Source organism: Odocoileus virginianus, chromosome 22 (genome assembly GCF_023699985.2).
Source record: "Odocoileus virginianus isolate 20LAN1187 ecotype Illinois chromosome 22, Ovbor_1.2, whole genome shotgun sequence".
Classification (NCBI taxonomy): domain Eukaryota; kingdom Metazoa; phylum Chordata; class Mammalia; order Artiodactyla; family Cervidae; genus Odocoileus; species Odocoileus virginianus.
The window spans coordinates 2,636,184-2,656,654 of record NC_069695.1 but is presented as its reverse complement, the minus strand read 5'-3'; the positions used below and the strand labels follow the sequence as shown (position 1 = coordinate 2,656,654).

The 20,471-nt window shown below is 42.7% G+C and overlaps 1 protein-coding gene and 1 pseudogene across 2 annotated transcripts in view; both read left to right on the top strand.

Annotated features, from left to right (window-relative positions):
* The first annotated feature begins 7,195 nt into the window (after window positions 1–7,195).
* MALT1 (MALT1 paracaspase) overlaps window positions 7,196–20,471 on the top strand; it is a 61,700-nt gene continuing 48,424 nt past the window's right edge. The window contains exon 1 of one of the 2 annotated variants that reach the window (XM_070452450.1): window positions 7,196–7,586. In XM_070452450.1, coding sequence (XP_070308551.1) covers window positions 7,312–7,586 — 275 coding nt within the window. In that variant the 5' untranslated portion in view covers window positions 7,196–7,311. The remainder of the gene's footprint in view (window positions 7,587–20,471) is intronic. The other variant, XM_070452451.1, reaches the window with a different exon arrangement.
* Window positions 7,672–20,465, top strand: LOC110150324 (mitochondrial import receptor subunit TOM5 homolog; annotated as a pseudogene).

The window sequence follows — 20,471 nt, the reverse complement described above, 5'->3', positions numbered from 1 at the left end:
ATCAGAAGCTCCTTTCCCACCATGCCCTTGGTTTCATCACTGTCTGAAACAGAAGTGCTAGTTCTCCAAAGGTGGAATGAAACGCTGAGATCCTGGACTCTCCCGAGAGCGGTGGTTCTCACCTTGGTTTCGTATTAGAAACAGATGGGAAATTCAAGAACAAATTCTCAGGACCAGGCAGCATCGCCAAGTCAATTAAATTAGAATCGTGGGTGTGAGCCTCAGACCAATATATTTTAAAACTCCCCAGATGAGCCTAATGTGTAGTCAAGGCTGGTTGCTACCACCCTGGAGACTAAGCTCCCTTCTGAAAGCTGGCTGTGCAGTCAGATCACCTGAGGGACTTTTAGAACTACTGTTAAGAAGAAGGAAAAAAAAAAAAAAAACTAAAGAAGACCTCAGACCAATTAAAATCAGATCTCTGAGGATTGTGGCCAGGTATCAGTATGTTTTTAAAGTTTCTCAGGTTTTTAAGTTTGCTTAGTGTGTATGTGGTAAACCATATACAACACAAAGTTTACCATTTTTAACCATTTTTAAGTAAATAATTCAGTGGGCTTCCCTCAGCTCAGTTGGTAAAGAATCCGCCTGCAATGCGGGAGACCTGGATTCAATCCCTGGGTTGGGAAGATCCGCTGGAGAAAGGAAAGGCTACCCACTCCAGTATTCTGACCTGGAGAATTCCAAGAACTATATAGCCCATGGGGTCACAAAGAGTCGGACATGACCGAGTGACTTTCTCTTGTCACTTGTCAATTCAGTGGCATTAAGTACATTCACAATGTCGTGCAACCATCACCACTATCCGTTTTCAGAACTTTTTCATCATCCCAAAGAGAAACTTCACGTTCATTCAACAATAACTCCTCTTTTCCCCAACTCTGCTAACCTCTACAGTATTCTACTTTCCGTCTATATGAATTTGCCTATTCAAGGGACCTTCTATAAGTGGAGTGATACAATATTTATCCTTCTCTTTCTGGCATATTTCACTTAACATAATGCTTTCTAGGTCCCTCCATGTTAGAGCATGTGTCAAAAATCCCTCCCTTTTTAAGGCTGCCTTACATTGCATTGCATGTATGTAGCATGTTTTGCTTTTCCATTCATCTGTTAATGAACATTTGGGCCGTATCCACCTTTTGATTCACTGTGAATAATGCTGCTACAAATATTGGTGTACAGGGGTCTGTTTGAGTTGCTGCTTGCAATTCTTCTGGGTATATTCCAGAAGAGTGATTGCTGGATCATATGATGATTCTATGTTTAACTTTTTGAGGAACTGTGAGGCCCTTATGAGATTCTTATGCGCAGCCAAACATGAGGAGCACTGCTATGGTCAGCATCCTTCTTACAACCTAAGAGAGTACTGATTAGTATAATAGTTGGTAAATACTATTGTATTAGTTTATTCATAAAGTACATCACAGTCCAAAGCAATTGTTAGTGTCACAAAGTCAAAAGACTTGGGTGGATTAACACAGCACCCTTTCGGAAACCCCAACAAAGTGTCTCACGGCCATGAGAAACATCACATCAGTTGCAGTTCCTACCTTCCATTGAAATGCATGCCTTGTGATTTGCTAGTGCTAATCATTGACATATCAGCGCTTCTGATTCGCTCTGTAGATGATAAATGATTGGGCTTCCCTGATGGCTCAGTGGTAAAGAATCTGCCTGCCAATGCAGGAGACACACGTTCGATCCCTGGTCCAGGAGGATCCCACCTGCTGTGAAGCAACAAAGCCACAACTATCGAGCCTGTGCTCTAGAATCCGGGAACCACAACACCGAGCCCACCTGCTGAAACTACTGAAACCCACACACCCTAGAACCCTGCTCCGCCACAAGAGAAGCCACTGAAGTGAGAAGCCTGTGCACTGCAACGAAGAGTGGGTTCTGCTCGCCACAGCTAGAGAAAAGCCCTCGCAACAACCGAGACCCAGCACAGCCAGAAATAGACAAAACCATAAAAAAGTTAAACGACTGGAGTTAGAGAAAGTACGTTAGACCTGGTTCAAGGCTTTTCCTATTGTAATGCCATATCTATCTTGACACCTGGTATTGTTGCTCAGATATGTTTTCTTGGCTAGGACGGAGAAAGTGGCAACGTCTATGGGAGTGTGTTGTACACGGGAATGTCTTCCATCTCGCAGAGCGCTGCTAAACTAGCTGCTGACAGCCTCTCAGGAACTCCTTTGTATGTGAGGAGTTCTTCTGTTTTCCCTCTCTCTTGCTGCTCCACATGGTATCTTCCCCTCCATAGTTTCAGCCTTCCTTCTTGCTGCCAACAGACTATTCACTCACCACTCCCTTTCTTTGCCATAAGCAGATTGTATTTAGTCAACCTTGTGCTCTAAGCACTGGCTTCCCTGGTGGCGCAGTGGTAAAGCATCCACCTGCCAATGCAGGAGACACAGGTGCAGTCCCTGGCTGGAGAAGATCCCCTGCAGGAGGAAATGGCAACCCACTCCAGTATTTTTGCCTGGGAAATCGCATAGACAAGAGGAGCCTGGTGGGCTGCCATACATGGGGTCACAGAGAGTCGGACACGAGTTAGTGACTGAGCACAAATGCGTGTACTCTAACCACTCTAGGAAAGAATTAACAAAGATGTAAAATGTAATGAGTATCCTAACTAGCTCATTAATCTGGGTTATCTCTGCCTTTGACTAAAGTATTTTGCAACTCTGAGAGATAGAAGTTGTAGAAAACTGATAGTAATGCAAATAGTTCTTGATTATAAATAGATAAATTCTGTTGGGGGAAGGTTCAATGGATTTTCCTCCTCCACTGTGGAAGAAGCTGCTTTCCATCTATTAAGCTAATTCATTTCAACTCCCTGCTGAGTTTATATATTGTTTCCTTCAGTTACTAATGTGTTAAGTAAAATCTTTGACTTGTGTTCATTGTACATTTGTTGAGAGTCATGGTTTCAAGTTTCTTATTTTTTAAAAAAACTCATCTTATCCGAAATCTGAAACACCCAAACACCAAGTGTTGGCCAGGCTTTATGGGGCAACAGGAACTCTCATTCATTGAGGGTGGGAATGCAAAAGGATCTAGCCACTTTGGGAAACAGTCTGGGGTTTCTTACAAAACTAAACATAATCTTATCCAATGATCCAGCAATCACTCTCCTTGGTACTTAGAGGAGTTGTAAACTTATGTCCACATGAAACCTACACAGAGATCTTTACAGAAGTTTTATTCACAGTCATCGAAACTTAGACACAACCAAAATGACCTTCAGTAAGTGAATGAATAAACAAACTGTGATACATCTAGATGACAGAACATTATTTAGCACTAAAAAGAAATGAGCTACCACTCCATGAAAAGACACAAAGGAAGCTTAAATACATATTAAGTGAAAGAAGCCAATCTGAAAAGGCTGTATGATTCCAACTACATGGACTATTCTGAAAAAGGCCAAAATATGGAGACAGTATAAAGACCAGTGATTGCAAAGGGTTGGGAGGGAGAAGGGATGAATAAGCAGAGCAGAGAGGATTTTTAGGAGAGTAAAAACACTCTGTAGGATACCATAATGGTGCAAACGTATCATTATACATTTGTCTAAACCCACAGAATATATAACACCAAGACTGAACCCTAATGTAAACTATGGACTGATTATTACATGTCAGTGTAGGTTCATCAGATGTGACAAATGTACCACTCTCATGGGCCATATTGAGAATAAGGGAGGCTATGCATATGTGAGGACAGAAGATACGTAAGGTATCTTTATACCTTCCTCTCAGTTTTGCTATAAATCTAATACCACTCTATTAAAAAAATGCAGGCTTAATAAAAACAAAACAAAATGAAAACCATCCTTTAACAGTATTTGGGCCAGAACATGGCACAAGGCAGGTATCGAATAAACATTTGTGAATGAATGAATGAATATGGACAAGTGAATGTAGTCTCTGGCATGGATGTTTCATCATGAAGGAAGACTATGGAATATTAACGCATACTTGGCTGCTATTCCAAAGTTGAAACTGAAATGGGAAAATCCCCCCAATCCTTTGGGAGATGGTGGCAAGAGGGGCTGCAAGGGAAGTGGAGAAACTTGTGTCAGAGGGTAGACTGCACGGACTCAACACAGAGGATGAGTCAGAGGTCACAAAGTGTGCTGGGCATGGAATAAAGCCAGAGACGGAATGCCAGTTAAGTCTCCTTTCCCTCTGTCTTATACATATCCTAGGACCTCAGAGTTTTCTCCTGCACTGGGCTTTTGAAAATCTGTCCAGATATAAAATAATGGCATTCTGGCATTTTTGGCTAAAGTACACTCCCTAGTCAAATTGTGTAAAGGAAAAAAACTATGTCATCTTCCAGATCTGTGAGTGTTTCGAAGATGACATCAATGGATTTCTATAGAATGAAACCACAGACTTCCTGCAAATTGTCTGGATTCACAAAGCCCTGTGTCACTTTGCACTAATGAGGAAGAACTGCCAAGTATATTATCTGTAAACATGAATGAACTTTCAAGGCGCATTTAAAAGTCAGATCTCCATTCTATTTTACTCCTATCTTTATAGACATATAATGGTGAATACAGAAAAGGCAGTTGAATTACTGCTTACTATGTTTTTCTCAAAATTAACGTGGCAACTTTGAGAGTACTATAAAACTACATCTACTTCTAGACACTTTCTATATGTACATATTACTTCTCATTTAATTCTCATAACAATTGTTTGAAACAAGTACTATTATCTTCTACTCTTTACAAATGTGCAAACTGAAGCTGAGAGGTTAAGTAATTTGCCTGAAGTCACACCATTCATGACTGGCAGCATCAAAATTCAAATTCAGGGTTAAGTCTAAAGGTCACATTCTTTTCTACTGTACCATCATGCCCCATAAGAGAACCCTAGGAGTGAAATTACATTAAAAAATATTAACATTTGATTGGGAGGTGGAAAAGATCAGTTATAAAATGTAATGTTAGTCCAAGGTACAGATTGGAGGGTGATGGGTAGAGTGAATGCCTAGGATATAAACTTGTTAGGTGAAAAACGGGGCCCTGACTAGAGTGAAACAAGGGAGGCACTTGTCTTGGGGCAGAGAGGAGAAGCAGGGAGGGGGTGGGAGGTTACAGACATTATCAGTACCCAGCTGGGCTGTATTGGATAAAATGTACTTAATGAGATTGGGGAGGTTACCCACAGGGTAACGAATAAGCAGGTGCACAAGAAAAACTTGCATGTAGCACACTTTAAAAACTCCCTTGAATCTCAAGTTTAAAAGCCTAGAGGACTAAACCAATAATGATGAGATAATAAAGACCAGAAGAACTGATTTCCATAATTGGTACCTGCAAATAACAGACTAATATTTTTTCACTGACTGAAGACAAAACCAGAAGACACCATAAGTAATTGAAAAAGGTTTACCATGTCTGAGTATGACACAAGCATTTGCACTTGTAAGAACAACAGCCAGCATTTATAATCTACTACCGACTCAACGGACATGTGTTTGAGTCAACTCTGAGAGATAGTGAAGGACAGGAAAGCCTGGCGTGCTCCAGTCCATGGGGTCGCAAAGAGTCAGACACGACTTAGCAACTGAACAACAACATCATGCTAAGCAGAGTTAACTGATTTACATACATCAACTCCTTTAATTCTGGTAACAACTCTATATATATGGTAAAGGAATAGCAATTAGCCAAGATGGTGATGGTCAGGCTCTCTTGCCCACATCTTCTCACTCTTGTCCCATATTCTGTAAACATGACTTGGCATGATTATGTAACAGCTGGCATCATTTATAGCAATGCCCATGGGCATCATGATGTACTTGCTTGGCCAAATGCCACCTTTGTTCTGTATACTTATATAAGCACCACCTGAAACAGCCCGGGGAACTGTCCATGTCTGCTTTCTAGTCGGATCAGCCACTGCGAATAAAACATGTCTGCAGCTCCTATTGCTCCTTGTATTTTCTTCCAGCTTCCCTGCTCATGCCTTCTACACCCTGGGTTCAGACAAAGAGTGAGACATACACTATTATACTTTCATTCTCATTTTAGCACATGAGGCAGAGAATTAAGTAACTTATTCAAAGTCATAAAACTAGAATCCAGCATATCTTCTTGGATCCAAAGTTTGTACACTTGGTCATTATACCTCATTCTGAACCCTGAACTTAATTCCGAATTTTAAAAAATCACCAAATAGTGACAATAGAATATGATGGAGACTGTATGGAGCAACCACGTTGACAAAAAGTAGAACCTGGGTGTCCAAATTACTGCTACGGGAAATCCTGCTGTCCCCGCGTGATGCAAAAGTTACCACCACAAGAAATTAGACCAGGAAGCCTGCTGTCTGGGGGCTACCTGGCTAGTCACACTTCATTAAGTTGCTTGCTCGCTTTTGTCCCAAACTACCCTCTAGTTTTCAATGGGGCAATGGCCTGGAACGTTGCTAAGTGACGGAAAGCGCGTGCAGGTGCCGCCTACGTTTGTCATTTCATCTATTCTGAAGCCTTCCAGGGAAGGGCATCCAAAGTTGCCTGCTTTGATTTAGGACATTTGTGGCTGGCAGTCTGACTCGGAGGAAACCAGATGACTCCTGCTAAAAACAATCATTTCCAAGACTTAACTAAATACACCACAGCCCAGTTTTTTTTTTTTAAGTCTAGGCACAGATTTCAGACAGTTTCCATTAAGTATCTGTCTGGATCTGTAGCCCCACTTCCCTCAGCATTGCCATACACAGCTAATCCGAAAACGAGGACGCCTTCGCTGAGGTGGCCCAACGCGGGCGCCGGTGTCACTGAGTCAGCCGAGCGCGCCTCCGGAGGAGCAGCCGGCCGGACGACGGAAAGCGGCGCGCTCGCTCCTTGACGCGAGGAATTCCTCCTCCCACAGCCTTGGGAAGCCCCTACGCCGCAGGCTTCCTCGTCGTAGTAGAGCCGCCCGGGCGTAGTTCCTCCGCCGCTTCCTCCTCCACCTGCCACGGCCCGACCCTTCCCGCCCAGCCCCGACTCCACCTCCCCGGCGTTTGAAGGGCGCGCCTCCGCGGCGACAGCGCTGAGGAGGCGGCGCGGGGGAGGCGGCGAGGCGGGAGGGGGCGGCGCGCGCACGCGCGCAGTAGGCGGCCCCGCCCCCGCCGAGGCCCCGCCCCCGGAGCGGGGGGCGCCGCCAGCCAGCCGGGCTCCCTCAGGCAAACCGGTCTTGGCGGGGCGGGGAGCGGTGCTTCCTCCTCAGAGCTTCGCGCAGTGCCCTCCGCCTTGTCCTTCCGCCCCTGCCTCCGCGGCGCTGCGGCGAGCGGAAGGCGCGCGATGCGGCCGGCGGGAGCCGCGGCCGGCTTGGGGTCGCCGGCGCGGGATCTGTCGCTGTGCGGGGAGCTGCCGCAGGCCCCGCCGCCCCTGACCTCGTCGCCGCCGACGGCCGCGCCCTCGGGGCCGCCGCTCCCCGCGGCAGCCGGCGCGACCCTCAGCCGCCTTCCGGAGCCGCTGCTGCGGAGGCTCAGCGGGAGCTTGGACCGAGCGCCCGAGGGCCGGGGATGGAGGAGACTGGCCGAGGTGGCGGGGAGTCGGGGGCGCCTCCGGCTCAGGTGCGGCCCCGGGACCCCGGGGGGTGGCGGGGTCACGTGGGGCGGGCTGGGGCGGGGGGCGCCGCGGGCTGGGGCGGACGCGGCGATGGGGGCGCTGGGGAGCCTCGGGGCCGGGCGAGTGGTGCAGGCGCCGCCGGTTGGAAGGGGTGAGGGAACTTGAGTTGCCTTCCAGGCGGAGAACCTGGACCCACAGAGGTTCTAGGTTGGACTCCGGTCCTCCACACCCTTTTCCTACTCTCCTCCGCTTGAGCTGAAAGAGATCGGGGTTAACCCAGAATACCAGGAAAGGTGTGCGGGGACCATTACGTTAGGGCGGTCATTCCAGACAACTTGAGATGCACAGACCTAGATGAAGACCCGAGGAAGGTTAGGTAGGCTTCGGGCGGGTAGAGAGATGGCAAAGGTGAAGGGTTTGAGATGCAGGAATTCGTGAGGCTTTAAGGTCGAGAGAAGAAGGTTGGTAGGAAAGACTGAAACTAAACTCGCCGTCTGCCTCCAGCAAACCCGTTTGATTTCACCGTGAACACTTAAGTATAAGACCGTTTTCTTGGAACTGAACCTCAGGCTCTCAAGACTCCTTTATACGCTTAAGAATTATTGAAGACCCCAAAGAGTTTTTAGTGTGGGTTCTGTACGTTACATGCATACAAACATGGATTGATATTTATTTACCATATTTCTAATTTAAATTTCTAAATTAAAGTTCAGAATTTTTTAATATTTAAAAAGAAGAATTCATTGCATGTTAACAGAAATGGCATGTTTTTATGGAAAAACAAACTTTTCCAAGACGAAAAATGTTAGGAAAAGTGTCACTGTTTGGCATTTTGAAAAATCTCTTGAATGTCTTATCTTAATCCCAGAGAACCAGCATCTTTTATGAGCTTCTACATACCTCTGTCACAGGTCAGGGAACACTGGACACTCCAGTGTGCATTTCTGAGAGAATAAGTGAGAAAGATAAATAACATCTCAGTAGTAGTTTGAAAAATTTTGACCTTGGGGATCCTGTGAAAAGGGTCTTAGGAATTGCAGTAGGGTTTCCCAGAGCACACTTGGGAAGATCACTGTTGTGACCTGGGTCTGCCTTGAATCCCTTAGCAGTTTTTTAACTTTTCTCATGACTAAACTTTGTCTTGTACTGTAATTATTTGTACATGTCTTTATAAACTCGAGAACAGGAACCGTGAGGTAAGATCCTATGTGTTACGCATAGCACCTCTCTTAGACACTATAAATCTGAATTGAGAGAGGAACCACTCATGCAAAATTACATTTTTTAAGTGCCCAATTTTGGCAGAAAGTTTCAGAAGATAAAAAATATGTCAAACATTTAGCTCCTACTCATAAGGGCTTGGGCTTCCCTGGTAGCTGAGCTCTTAAAGAATCTGCCTGCAATTCAGGAGACCCTGGTTCAATTCCTGGGTCAGGAAGATCCCCTGGAGAAGGGATAGGCTACCCACTCCAGTATTCTTGGGCTTCCCTTGTGGCTCAGCTTTTAAAAAATCTGCCTGCAATGCAGGTGACCTGATTTCAATCCCTGGGTTGGGAAGATCCCCTCGAGAAGGGAACGGCTGCCCATTCCTGTATTCTAGCCTGGAGAATCCGTGGACTTTATAGTCCATGGGGTCACAAGGCGTCAGACACAGCTGAGCGACTTTCACTTTCATAAGGGCTTATGCAGTGATAGACTGTTATTCTGAGACATTTACAAATAACATGCTAAAGGCTATGTTGCAGGTGATAATAACAGCAGGTTTTTATCTTTTATTAAGCACTTAGTATGTATACCAGACATTGTACTGTGTGTTTAACCCTCACAACAACCTTGAGTTTCAAAGAGTTGGGGGTTAAACCTGAATAATGATGATTTTGGAATATTTGGCTGTTTAGGGGGAGTAATGATGTGAGGATGGAACCAAAAAGTGGTAAATTTGCAAAGTGGAGCAGATAGATGGCATACTATTTTTTTTTTTTTCCCTGTTCTGGGAAAAACACTGAGCTTTTGGCTGTTCCAAAAAATCCAAAATACATAGAGTTATCCTAGGTCTCTGGGCTTTGGATTTCTAGACTTAAGATAAAAAGTTGTTTTTGTTTGTGGGTATGGGGCGGGGGTGGGAGCTTGCCAGGGTCAGATTACCAGATCTGTGATTGGTTAATTTGTGAAATTAACTACTACTCTAGTTAGGAAAGCCTCTAGCCTTTCATAAAGAGGGTTCTCCGAAGTGAGCACTCCTATCTGGCTATGAAGGACAGAGAAGAACCTCAGTAAGGCCCTGCCCCTGATGAAACGACTGATCAAATAAAAAAGTAGTGTTTACTTGACATCAGGTGTTCAGTTTTCCTCCCCAAGCCTTCAGTTGCGTGCTGAGTCGATTCAGTTGTGTCCTACTCTTTTTGAGCCTCTGGACTGTAGCCCTCCAGGCTCCTCTGTCCATGGGATTTTCCATGCAAGAATACTGGAGTGGATTGCCATCCGCTCCTCCAGGAGATCTTCCTGACCCAGGATTCAAACCCTCGTCTCTTACATCTCCTGCGTTGGCAGGTGAATTCTTTACTGCTAGTGCCACCTAGGAAGCCCAGGCCTTCAGTTAAATTTTGTTACAGGTTACATGATGGTATTCACTTTGTTTGAAGAACTAATGGAAAATTCGGAGGCCACTTCTCTGGTGAAGGGAGTGTAGAGAGAGGACAGCTGCCCAGCCAGAGGAGACCAGCGGCAAAGGGCGCGCATTTGTGGATGCCTGGGATTTCACAGTAGGAAGTCTGCTGGAGGCAGACGGAGTTGGACCGGGATTCCAGTATGGTGAAGGTTAGCTCAGAGTAGGTTAGTTGTGCTGGGGAAAGTGGAGGCTACCCTGAAGGTTGGAGAACTGGAGAACATTAAGCTCAGATACCTATTGAGATCAAAAGAGTTAAACTGACTTAACAAAAGGTTACCCCTGAGAACTTGGGAAGCTGGGGGATGACAGCTTTTCTGTTGGGGAATGATGCTTTTTCTTTTTAAAACTAAAACAGTTTATTTTCCTTGTTGTTGTTTAGCATTTTAAAGTTATTCTCATACTGACGGGAAAAGGGCATCTATGATTTTAATAGTAAAAAGTCCTACAAGCATTTCTCTCAAGTGTCAAACCCAGAAATTACAGTGAGTCTAGTCCAAATGGATAGCAGTTCCCACGAGGATGTGCAGTGCTTTCCTCAGAGTCGCTGGTTCACAGACATAGAACCCCAAAAGGTTGCCTGTTCTGTTTCTTTTCACCTTTTTTCCTCTGTACAATTTGCCTCAGACCAGATAAGAACTTAGTAAATAAGCCACAGGAGTTCTTTCTCAACATTGTCAGTGAAGAATGTTCCCAGATGGTTGTTAGTGATTCAGGGTGAATCCTTGCGTATAGTTCAGTTTCCCAAAACCATGTACATTTGAGCGTGCCCTAAATGTAAGCCCAGCCCTAGTTCCAGTCCAGTGTTGACTTTTCAGAAATGCACAACATGAGACTTGTGAGTTATGTTTCATTTGGGGGCAAGATGAGGAACTTAGTCCAGAAGACAGCATTTCAGATAGCTCTGAGAAACTGCTCCCAGGAGACGAGGAAAGGAGCCAGCTTATATAGAAGTTTTGCAACAAAAGGCAGGCAGTCTGAACATGAAAAGATTATTGTAAATTAAAGACAACCAGATGTCCCAAGTTACGGAATTTAGCGCTTTCCTATCAATCGGAAGGCTTCCCTGGTGGCTCAGCAGTAAAGAATCTGCCTGCCAATGCAGGAGACACAGGTTTGATCCCTGGGTCAGGAAGATCCTCTGGACGAGGAAACGGCAACCCGCTCTAGTATTCTTGCCAGGGAAATCCCATGGACAGAGGAGCCTGGCAGACTGTAGTCCATGGGGTCTCGAAGAGCCAGACGTGACTTGGTGACTAAACAGCAACAGCAAGATGTATGGGAAGATGCAGGAGTCTGGATTCAGGGAAGTGATTGCTTTGATACGCGCCTCAGCTGCCTAGGCCCAGTGTCCTGTGTTTTCCTCACCGTGAGCTCCCCTTCCTCAGGGCCTGCCAAGGGAGTGACTGCAGTCTGGTGGCCGCTAGATGGCAGGTAGTCTTTCTTTCCTGAGTTCCCTCGGGGCTCACCAGCACACCCTCCTTGGTGGCTGCAGTCGCTGATGACTGTGACCTCCTCGTTTACTGACAAGACGGGAAATCTTCCATTTCTCACTACACTCACCTAATAGTGAACACCCTGTGCTGTCAGTGTAGGTAAGCACAGGTTCTGAGCATCTTGCTCAAGCTAGTGAATCCTGTGGGAGACATGGAACATCTAGCTTCCAAATGGCAGAGCTCTCAGGAGGCTCTAATGCCAAGTAAACTCCAAGAAGGAGGGAGCTTAGAAATGGGGCTGTGGGACATGGACCAGGGAAGGCAGTCAGCCACCACTTATTTGCCATAAGTATGGAAGGTGCTCTTTCAGCTACAAAATCCTGCCCCCGAGCACTTCATGACAGGTTTCCTGCCTATCTCTTCAGTCTCTGCCTCTTGATCTCTGGGTTTTGGAATGCCTGCGGAGTTAGGCATTGTATCTCTTTACCCAAACTTCTTCATCTAGTCCCTCCCTACCTTGGTGTTATCCTCAAGTCTCATGGCTCTGCGTATATGTTTAGGTTCACTGCTCTCAATTAATACCTTAAACCCATAGCTTTGCCTTGAACTTCCAGTGTTGATCTCTCAGTGTAGGTCCCAGTGTAGTGTAAGTGTACATCTCCTCTTGAATGACTGATAGACATCTTAAATGCAGCACGTCCAAACCTCAACACGCCCTCCACCATAAACCTTTCTCTTCTGTATCTCAGTGAAGGGCAGCTACATCCATCCAGGTGCTCAGGCCAAAAACTGCAGAGTCGTTCCTGACTCCACTTCTACCTGCCTCATCCTCTGAGTCAGGACATGGCTTCTGCCAGCCCTCCAGTGTCTGTGGTTCTCTGTGACCAGCTGGGCCAGGCCACTGTTACCTCTCATCCGCGCTGTTCAGCAGCCATCTGACTTCTCCACCTCCTTCTTTGCTCCCCACCCCAGTCTGCTGTCTTCAGAGCACTAAGAAGCCTTCTTTGAAAACATTAAATCAGGTCTCATCCTCCCTTCCTTTAGAGCTCTTCCACTGGCTTCTCTGTCTCAGTAAAACACCATTTAACTCTCAGTTAGCTCTTGAATTGACCAAAAAGTTCGTTCGCATTTTCCTGGCAGATGTTACTGAAAAACCCCAATAATTTTTTTGGCCAACTCAAAAACATCTCCCTCCGTGGCTCTGTTCTAGTCACACGTGCTTTCTTGCCCTTCCTTGAAGACTGTGGGGCCTTTGGACTTGATGTTTGCTCAGCCTGAGATGTTTGCCTTTATCTCTTCAAGTGTTTGATTAAAACTCACCTTCTCACAGAGAATGCCAAATAGCATATGATATCACTTATATGTGGAATCTAAAAAAGTGTAATACACATGAACTTATTTACAAAAACAGAAGTAGACCCACAGAAAAAGAAAATAAACTTACAGTTACCAAAGAAAAAGGAGGGAAGGATAAATTAGGATTTGGGGATTTAAATATATACTATCATACAGAAAATAGATAATCTACAAGGAGTTATATAGCACAGGGAACTATATTCAATATCTTCTATTAACCTATATTGGAGGAGAATGTAGAAAAAAGAAATATATATTTGTATATTTGTATATAATTGAATCACTTTGCTGTACCTCTGAAACTAACACAGCATCGTTAATGAGCTATATGCCACTGGTGATCCAGTGGTTAAGACTCCATGCTTCTCAAGCAAGGGGCACGGGTTAAATCCCCAGTCAGGGAACTAAGATTCCACATGGCCACATGCATGGCCAAAAAACCACAACAAAAAATGAAAAGACCATACCCCAATATAAAATGAAAAGTTTTAAAGTGATAAAAAAAGTTTTTAATTTAAAATTATCCAAATGAACTTATTTACAAAACAGAAATAGACTCACAGACAGGGAAAAAAGACTTACTTATGGTTACCAAAAGGGGAAGGAGGGAGGAGTAAGTTTGGGGTTTGGGATTAAAATGTACACACTACTATATATAAAATAGATGATCAACAAGGACCTACTGTATAGCACAAGGAACTATACTCGGTCTCTTATAATAACCAATAATGGAGGAGAATGTAAAAAGGAATATATATATATATATTTGTATAATTACATATAATTGAATCACTTTACATCTGAAACTAGCATAGCATTGAAATCAACTATATATCACTGAAAATTTTAAAAACAAATAACATTGATTACATTTTTTAAAAAGCTCTCCTTCTCAGTGAAGCCTCTTCTGATCACACTGTTTAAAACCATCTCCTCCATCTGCTGTCCTCCACTACCTGTGCCCCTGATTGCTTTGTTTTTCTCCAAAGCACTTAGGACCACGGGACGGATGAACACTCAGACCTCTGTCCCTCTTCTCTAGAAAAATCTGGGAGGGATTTTGTTTGCTGTTGTAGTCTCAATCCCTGGCAAAAATGGCCTATTTTAGGTGATTAATAAATAGTTATTGAATTAATGAATAAGGATTCTAAAGTGTTAATGTACCAAGAAGAGAAGCACATGACTGTGAAAGCACAGTACCAAGGTTTGTACCCTGAATGGTGTAGAATATGTTCTATTTGATTACATATTTTTAAAAGTAAAATATAGTTTTATTTAAAAAAAAACAAAGAACAAGGTAAACCAAATGTGTCTGCATTAAGCAGAATATAAAAAGTTCACTGAAAAAAAAAGTTCAGAGGTTTCCAATTCCACATTGGAACTAACCTTAAAGAAATTACAACTTGGTGGGTTGATAGTACCAAATAAAAATATCTATAATTATCTGAAAAAAATACAGAATTTTTTTTTAAGCAAAGTCTATTTGTTTCAGTAAGAAAACAGTGTTTTTAATTAAATCAGAAATTTTAAATTAGGGCGGGTAGAAACCACTTCAAAGCACAGCCTTACAGGAATGTAACTAAAAAAAGGAAGGAAAGAAATATTGCGTATGTATAGACATCATCTTAGCTGATAGCCGGTGCCCATGTGGAAAAATCAGTAAAAGGAAAGGAGATAGAGCACCTTGTTTTTCTCCAGTGCCTTTTGTATTGAAAGAGAAGTTGTCGTCTGCTTCAATGTGATTTTTCTTCATTTGGAGGGGGGAGTAAAATGCTTTTTTATTCTCTCCATATCAATATAAAGATTAATTAAAGCATCATTTGGCTGCATTTGACAAGATGACATCTTAATTTCATATATCAGATCTTGATAACCTTTATGAATCATAAAGTGTTAAACATAGAGCATCCATGTTTTTGTAAATTTCATATCATAATTATTTGAAAAATTGGTAATACTTAACGTTGAATCCAATACTGGTTCCTTGACTCAGGCATTACCTGGACTAGTACAGAAGCATTTTACAAAATAGAGGATCGACAGGCATCTTCAGCTTTTGTTTTTGTAATCATCACAATTACCATTATTTCTTAAAAGAAAGGACACTTTGACACTTAAAAATAGGAAAGACAATCTTAGAGTAAAAGATGGTCTTATTGTCCTTACTTTTATGATTTCACCATGGACTTCAGGTTATGCCTCTGAAACTGGGAACAGTTGACCTGGAACATTGTTGTTGACATTTTAACAAGGATTAGTTTTTAGTTTACTTCAGTTACTCAGTCATGTCCAACTCTTTGCGACCCCATGCATTGCAGCACACCAGGCCTCTCCATCACTAACTCCCAGAGCTTGCTCAAACTCATGTCCATCTAGTCGGTGATGCCATCCAACCATTTCATCCTCTGTCATCCCCTTCTCCTTCCGCATTCAATCTTTCCCAGCATCAGGGTCTTTTCCAATGAGTCAGTTCTTCCCATCAGGTGGCCAAACTATTGGAACTTCAGCTTCAGCATCAGGCCTTCCAGTGAATATTCAGGACTGATTTCCTTTAGAATTGACTGGTTTGATCTCTTTGCAGTCCATAGGACTCTCAAGAGTCTTCTCCAACACCACGGTTCAAAAGCATCAATTCTTCAGCACTCAGTTCTCTTTATGGTCCAACTCTCACATCCATACATGACTACTGGAAAAACCATAGCTATGACTAGACAGACCTTTGTTGGCAAAGTAATGTTCTATTATTTGGCTTTTTAATATGCTGTCTAGGTTGGTCATAGTTTTTCTTCCAAGGAACAAGCGTTGCTTAATTTCGTGGCTGCAATCACCATCTGCAGTGATTTTGAAGCCCAGGAAAATAAGTCTGTCACTGTTTCCATTGTTTCCGCATCTATTTGCCATGAAGTGATGGGACCGGATGCCATGATCTTAGTTTTCTGAATGTTGAGTTTTATGCAACTTTTTCACTCTCCTCTTTCACTTTCATCAAGAGGCTCTTTAGTTCTTCTTTGCTTTCTGCCATAAGGGTGGTGTCATCTGCATATCTGAAGTTATTGATATTTCTCCTGGCAATCTTGATTCCAGCTTGTGCTTCATCCTCCCGGCATTTCGCATGAGGTACTCTCCATATAAGTTAAATAAGCAGGGTTGCAAGATACAGCGTTGACATACTCCTTTCCTGATTTGGAATCAGTCTGTTGTTCCATGTCCAGTTCTAACTATTGCTTCTTGACCTGCATGCAGGTAAGGTGGTGTGGTATTCCCACCTCTTCAAGAATTTTCCAGTTTGTTGTGATCCACACAGTCAAAGGCTTTAGCATAGTCAGTAAAGCAGAAGTAGATGTTTTTCTGGAGCTCTCTTGCTCTTTCTTTGATCCAACAGATGTTGGCAATTTGATCTCTGGTTCCTCTGCCTTTTCTAAATCCAGCTTGAACACCTGGAAGTTCACAGTTAACATACTGTTGAAGCCTGACTTGGAGAATTTTGAGCGTTATTTGCTAGTGTGTGAGATGAGTACAGTTGTGCGGTAGTTTGAACATTCTTTGGCATTGCCTTTCTTTGGGATTGTTATGAAAACTGACCTTTTTCTGTCCTGTGGCCACTGCTGAGTTTTCCAAATTTGCTGGCATATTGAGTGCAGCATTTTCACAGCATCATCTTTTAGGATGTGAAATAGTTTAACAAGGATAAAGTATTAAATATACAAATTTTTAGCTAGAATATTAGTGATAGTAAACTTTAGAGGATACCACCAAGTTACCAAAACAGTAGCTACTCAAAGAAATTTTTTTTTCATTTATTTTTATTAGTTGGAGGCTAATTACTTTACAATATTGTAGTGGGTTTTGTCATACATTGACATGAATCAGCCATCGATTTACATGTGTTCCCCATCCCGATCCCCCCTCCCACCTCCCTCTCCACCCGATCCCTCCGGGTCTCCCAGTGCACCAGGTCCGAGCACTTGTCTCATGCATCCAACCTGGGCTGGTGATCTGTTTCACCCTAGATAATATTCATGTTTCAATGCTGTTCTCTTGAAACATCCCACCCTCACCTTCTCCCACAGAGTCCAAAAGTCTGTTCTATACATCTGAGTCTCTTTTTCTGTTTTGCATATAGGGTTATCGTTACATCTTTCTAAATTCCATATATATGTGTTAGTATACTGTAATGGTCTTTATCTTTCTGGCTTACTTCACTCTGTATAATGGGCTCCAGTTTCATCCATCTCATTAGAACTGATTCAAATGAATTCTTTTTAATGGCTGAGTAATATTCCATGGTGTATATGTACCACAGCTTCCTCATCCATTCGTCTGCTGATGGGCATCTAGGTTGCTTCCATGTCCTGGCTATTATACACAGTGCTGTGATGAACATTGGGGTGCACGTGTCTCTTTCAGATCTGGTTTCCTCAGTGTGTATGCCCAGCAGTCGGACTGTTGGGTCATATAGCAGTTCTATTTCCAGTTTTTAGGAAATCTCCACACTGTTCTCCATAGCGGCTGTACTAGTTTGCATTCCCACCAACAGTGTAAGAGGGTTCCCTTTTCTCCACACCCTCTCCAGCATTTATTGCTTGTAGACTTTTGGATAGCAGCCATCCTGACTGGCGTGTAATGGTACCTCATTGTGGTTTTGATTTGCATTTCTCTGATAATGAGTGATGTCGAGCATCTTTTTCATGTGTTTGTTAGCCATCTGTATGTCTTCCTTGGAGAAATGTCTGTTTAGTTCTTTGGCCCATTTTTTGATTGGGTCATTTATTTTTCTGGAGTTGAGCTGGAGGAGTTGCTTGTATATTTTTGAGATTAATCCTTTGTTGCTTCGTTTGCTATTATTTTCTCCCAATCTGAGGGCTGTCTTTTCACCTTGCTTATAGTTTCCTTTGTTGTGCAAAAGCTTTTAAGTTTCATTAGGTCCCATTTGTTTATTTTTGCTTTTGTTTCTAATATTCTGGGATGTGGGTCATAGAGGATCCTGCTGTGATTTATGTCGGAGAGTGTTTTGCCTATGTTCTCCTCTAGGAGTTTTATAGTTTCTGGTCTTATGTTTAGATCTTTAATCCATTTTGAGTTTATTTTTGTGTATGGTGTTAGGAAGTGTTATAGTTTCATTCTCAAAGAAATTTTTAAGGAAAAGCTAAAACAGTTTTATAAATAAGCATAACTGAGAAATTAACCTTAGTATTCTTTTAATATTCCCATTTTTTATTATAATAAGAGCCTAAATTTTATTGAGTCCTTTTTTTTTTTTTTTACTGTTTTGCAAGTCATTTATTACATTTTAATCTTTTAGTTACAAGCTATATATTATGTCAGTCTAACCCAAAAGGAAAGTAATCAAGAAAAAAATTATGGGCAATTGACCATGTGCCAGACACCATGATTCAATGACCACAGTCACACTCTGAGTTATAGTGAACATCATTTTCAAATGAGCAATCTTAGACTTTAAAACCACCTGCAGTAAATCTTGAGGTGGTATTCAGAAGACCCGGCAGGTTAGACCTCGAAGTCTCTGTAGAAATATCAGCTGCCCCTGCCTCTTGCCTCCCAGTTTCACTGAGGGGTTGAGGATGTCACCTGTCTATTTTGAGATTAAAATGTAAAGGAAGAGTCAAATAACCGGAATCTGAACTTTGTAATTCCAGAATTACAGAGTTTTTGAACTGCAAAGGAATTTGGAGATCTTCTAGTCAGGGGCCCTTCTTTAAAGAGGAAGCAAATGAAACTCACAGAGGAAGACTGATCGATTCAATTGAGCACTGTTTATTTGGCACATACTGTGCTAAGTACTTTTTACATGGATTGCCTAAATTAATTCTAACAGTCCTATGAGGTAGAATATTAGTGCTGAAGTTATTTTGGTTGGATGCATGTTTTTCTTTATGAAATAACCAACCTTATCACAGAATTATAAATCTTGGGTGACCATTATATTGTATAAATGCTATGGCAGCCTTTTACTAAAACTGGTCAAAATGAATGTTGATTAAGAATATTTTAAGCCAAATGAAAGCTTGCTCACTTTGTCTCTGCCATAGCTGCAGTACCATGTTTATGTTTGACCCCTTCCATCCTGGGTCCCAGGCATTTCAATTATGATTAAAATTCACTCGATAGTCTTTCAGTTATAAATGATTAATATGAGCCAGGAAAAATTTTTGGTATTGAGGAATTAAGACACATATTGGGTTGGCCAAAAAGTTTGTTCGGATTTTTCCATAAGATGTTACAAGAGAGGGCAGCTGCTGGAAGCCGTGAGGCACAGATCAGGTGTTCCAGGTTGAGGGCCTTGCACAGAAACTGGACCCCAAGAAGGTGAAACGGAAGATGCTCGAGGACAGTGATCTCCATATAGAACTTCCTCATCTGTGTGGCCCCGCTGTAAGTCACTCCTTTTATCTTAAGGAAGTTGGGCAGCATACGAAGAGTGAACATCACATATGAATGCATGGTATGAAGAACTTGGCTACAGCTTCTACTCCTGTCTGCAAATGAATAGGCCCAGAAAGATGTAAGAGACTCTTTGATTGAGTGGACATAAAAATTTACTTGTTAAGAGCAAGTCAATTGATTCTGGTAACTGACCTTTATAGCTGAAAGATAAAACTGGGAACTACGAAGAGATATCTTATAGTCATAATACTCTCTTTTACCTGTGATATTCAGCCTTGACGAATGTTGGTGTACATGATGTCAAACTCCAAGTATTAATTATAAGGGAATTATGTCTACCACCCCCCCCACCCCCACCAAAAGAAAGGGTATAGAAAAACCCAAAGAAACTTTTTGGCCAATCCAATGTATGATAGTGTTTCTGTTTGCAAGTAGTGCTTTTATTCAGTTGAGTAAAAAAAGACATGGCAGCCCACTCCACTATTCCTGCCTGGGAAGTTCCATGGACAGAGCAGCCTGGCGGGATACAGTCCATGGGGTCAAAAAGAGTCAAAAGAGACTTAGCAACCAAACAACAGCAAAAAGAAGACTTGCTTATGAAAGAAAAGCTCATGGCTTTAAGGCAAAATATGTCAAATAGAGCAAGGGTCTGCCGCCAACAGCCTATGGGCCATACTCAGAGCCCTGTCTGTTTTTGTACAGCTCATGAGCCAGGAACATTTTTTTATATTTAAAGTATTATAAAACAAAAACAAGAAGGTACAGCAAAGACCCTGAGGCCCATATAAAGCCTAGAATATTAACACTCTGGCATGTTACAGGAAAATTTTGCCAACTTCTGCTATACAAGGTGAGCATCATCAGGAGACTGTGTCAAAAGGGACAGTAGTCATTTGTCCTGTAAACCGTTTCCACCACTCGACAACTTGCTGTTTATTCCCTGCAGCACCCACGATGGGGCCAAACATACAGCAGGCAGATCGCACTGAAGTAAAGGTGCTGACCTGACTTAAATCTGTCGTTGGCAG